This window comes from Apaloderma vittatum, unplaced genomic scaffold, assembly GCF_000703405.1.
Source record: "Apaloderma vittatum isolate BGI_N311 unplaced genomic scaffold, ASM70340v1 scaffold11401, whole genome shotgun sequence".
Taxonomy (NCBI): domain Eukaryota; kingdom Metazoa; phylum Chordata; class Aves; order Trogoniformes; family Trogonidae; genus Apaloderma; species Apaloderma vittatum.
This window is the reverse complement of record NW_009700839.1, coordinates 1-3,484: the sequence shown is the minus strand read 5'-3', so window position 1 is coordinate 3,484 and position 3,484 is coordinate 1. Positions and strand designations below refer to the sequence as shown.

General features: G+C 45.8%; 1 protein-coding gene across 3 annotated transcripts in view; it reads left to right on the top strand.

Annotated features, from left to right (window-relative positions):
- CTNNA3 (catenin (cadherin-associated protein), alpha 3) overlaps nt 1-1,298 on the top strand; it is a 100,812-nt gene extending 99,514 nt beyond the window's left edge. For all 3 annotated transcript variants that reach the window (XM_009878898.1, XM_009878897.1, XM_009878896.1), the window contains one exon: nt 708-1,298. In XM_009878898.1, the coding sequence (XP_009877200.1) occupies nt 708-995 (288 nt within the window). In that variant the 3' untranslated portion in view covers nt 996-1,298. The remainder of the gene's footprint in view (nt 1-707) is intronic.
- Nucleotides 1,299-3,484: the final 2,186 nt, after the last annotated feature.

The following is a 3,484-nucleotide window of genomic DNA, read 5'->3' as shown; positions in this document are numbered from 1 at the left end:
TGTAAGCGGCAGTCAAACATCCTTTTTTTTTTTTTTTTTTTTTTTTTTTACTTCTCATTGTAAAGCTCTTGTAAATCCGGAACCATGTGTGAAAGGGCTCCCGGCCTGGCTGAAGATGCCGTTGGGTTCTTTCCTTTCCAACACAATTTTGCCTTCCAGGGGGATTTAAATGTTTATTATCAGTGTTTAGGATATTACTACAGCTTTATTAATTTCATCAGAGAACAAGCTGCTGTTAAAGCTTAGTCACTGTGGTGATTTCACCATGGCTGAACCCCCAGTGCCCACCAGAGCCACCCCATCACTGAGCGAGGGAGGAAAAATACAACAAAAGGCTCATGGGCGGAGGGGAGGGCAGGGAGATCACTCAGCAGTTACTGTCACGGGCAAAACAGACTCAACTCAAGGAAGTTAATTCAATTTATTACCAATCAAATCAGAGTAGGGTAATGAGAAATAAAAAATCATAAAACACCCACGGGAGGGAGTCATGGGCAAGCGCTGCACTTCCCTTTTTGGTGACACAAGTCAGGTTTTTACCCCTTAGCGTCCAAAGAAAAATACTGCGTTTGGAACCTCAGATTTCAAAATAAAACCCCGAAAAACACGTTTTGAGTGCTTTTACGCCCCGGGACTATGATGTGTTCTGCAGTACTGTATCTGCCTGGTTTCCACGGCATCTAACACTTGGCACTACCCTTGGGCAGGTGGACAGCGCCATGTCTCTGATCCAAGCAGCCAAGAACCTGATGAACGCGGTGGTGCAGACCGTGAAGGCTTCCTACGTGGCATCGACCAAGTACCAGAAGTCCCAGGGCATGGCTTCGCTCAACCTGCCCGCCATCTCCTGGAAGATGAAGGCTCCGGAGAAGAAACCTTTGGTCAAGAGGGAGAAACAAGACGAAACCCAAACAAAAATCAAGAGAGCGTCCCAGAAGAAACACGTTAACCCGGTGCAGGCTCTCAGCGAGTTCAAGGCAATGGAGAGTATTTAAGGAGTGGTCTCCACCTCGGTTCTTTGTTTCTCTAGCCCACTACTGCTACTTCCAGAACTCTACTTTTAATATTCTAAGGATTTTTCAAAAGTTTACTATGCCTCAAAATGTATTTACTTAATATAATTTTGATAATTTTGTTTAGATTACATGGGGAAATACTCAAATTTATAAGTCCTATCCATAGAGCTTCAGCCTGCGGAAGTGTGTTAATTTAGACAGCTTTTAGATTTCCGGGGGTGTGTTTCTAGCTGAAAATTATTTTGTATAATCTTGCTTTAAATAAAATATTCTATAACCAAAGAAGATTTTACAGTAACACTAACGGTTAACACTAATAGTTGAATCATGCTACTCAGAGACTGAAGTTTTGCCTTTTGATCAAGAAAGGAAAAAAAAAATTTATTGCCTGTATTAGTGTATTCCTGCTTTTGGGATGGCGAGTGCTCCAAGGAGCGTGAAAACACAGCAGGGGCCATGACCACAACTGGAAAATATCCGGTAAAACTGTACCGGGGGGTGTTTGGGGGGACCGTGGTTCCCTGATGCCGCTTTCCCTGCCCAGACCGAGACCCGCGGGCGACTTCTCAGGGCGGGGGAGCACCCAGAGCAAACCCCGCCAAACCAGCCAAACCACAGGATCGCGGAAGGCGGCCGATCCCTTCTGTACGGCACCGGACTGGAATTTTAATGCCTGGTTACAAATTACTAATGTATTTTGCTGCAGGACACTAATAAAGTTGCTTTTCCCAGCTGGTGCATTGTGGTGCGGTGAATGGCGCAGGCTCCCCGCCCGCCCCTGCTCCCCCTCCCCGGCATTCACATGCAAATGGGCTTTTGTGCTCATTTCTCATAATTGCTCCGCATCCCGCCTTGGGCTTCCAGAGGCACCCAGCAAATACTGTTTGCTCGGGCTGCAATTTAGACTATACATTATTTGCAATAACTATAGCTACAAGGTATAATTTCGCTGTCTTATTTAAATTTTATGAATTTCAGCGTGTTTCACGCTTACCAGTAAAGTCCGGTATGGGAGAGGAAGCGCTTGTGCGGGTCAGAGTTGCGTTTGCTGTTTCTGTAAAGCATCCATTAAAATGGAAAGCAGCCGGCTCCGGCGTTAATGCTTTAAACTGCATCGAAATTTCCGAGCCGAGCCTTGGCAGTGTAACGTTATAATTTTATTTATTTTGATCGGCTTATAATTTACTATATCAAGGTTATTGCTGTCATGTTACTACAACGCTGATCAGAATTAAGCTAAATAGTTCTTGGGATATTTTTGCCAAATTTATTATGTTTTCAAGCATTTTAGCCTCTCAAGTGCAGATAATAAACAGCTGAATTATATACTAGTTTTCATATGCCTTTAACGTCTAAACGGGCAGCTGCTTGGAGGGTAAACTAATGTGCTCCTTCCACAGCCCAGGGTTAATGAAATAGATAAACCCTGGATCTTGTTTTATATATAATTATTAACCGCTTTTATACAACATGATTATTTTGCTCTCCTGGTATTAATGGAATTGTCTTAAAGGCTACGTTCCCCCGGCTGCTCAGGGAACGGCTCTCTTCAAAATACACACCTTGCTGCCCCCAAAATGCAACCGATTCACAAGCTTTGAAAAACAGCCCAGATATTAAGATGTACAGATGAATTTATATGCATTTAGCTGTCATAAACATTAGTTTATTTCATGCTACAAACTTTTTTGAGTGTCAAGTTGGCAACAAACTCAAATCCGGTTGCCCATGAGGGAAGCTGGTGTGAAAGCCCAGCTGGGAGCGGGCAGGGGCAGGGCTGGGAGGGCAACAGCCCCAACACACCCCCCAGCAATTCTTCACCCAACAGCTGCTCCTCTGAGAATCACGTCGGGGTTTGGAGAGGTGAGAGTCAAAGTTTAAACGCTGAGAGATGCTCCCTGTGATTCCCACACCCTCCCACAGGAAGGGAGCAGGAACCAGGGCGAGAGACTTCAAGGTTGAAAAATAGTTGAACCAGTTTAGTGAAAACATTCAATAACTATAAAGATGTCAAGCTATATACAGGTATTATATGAAAGCACAAATATATTAAAAGATACAGAAAAATATGTTAATGAGGAACCTACACCCTCTGGAAGGCAACAAGTTGCTGAGTAGGAAAGTCCCAGCCAGGACACGGCAGCAGACAGGAGCAGCCCAGCCCAGAGTCCCAACAACAGCCCAAAACCAAAACCCAGAAAAGGAGCTGTGCCGCTCGTACCCGGGGTGGGTGCAGGGGAAGAGAACCTGTCCCCAGGAACGTTGCTCCTCTGCAGTGGGAGAACAGGAACTGGGCACACCAGCAGCTCGAGACCGGCCAACACCGACACCAACACCCCAGCCCAGCAGCACAGCTGCCCCAGGGCTCTGCTCAGGGCCCTTTTATACTGAGCACTATGGGAAGCAGCGCTGTGATTGGTCCTTTGGCGTCACCTGACCCCTCCTCCCCACAGGCACAGCTGCCCCTG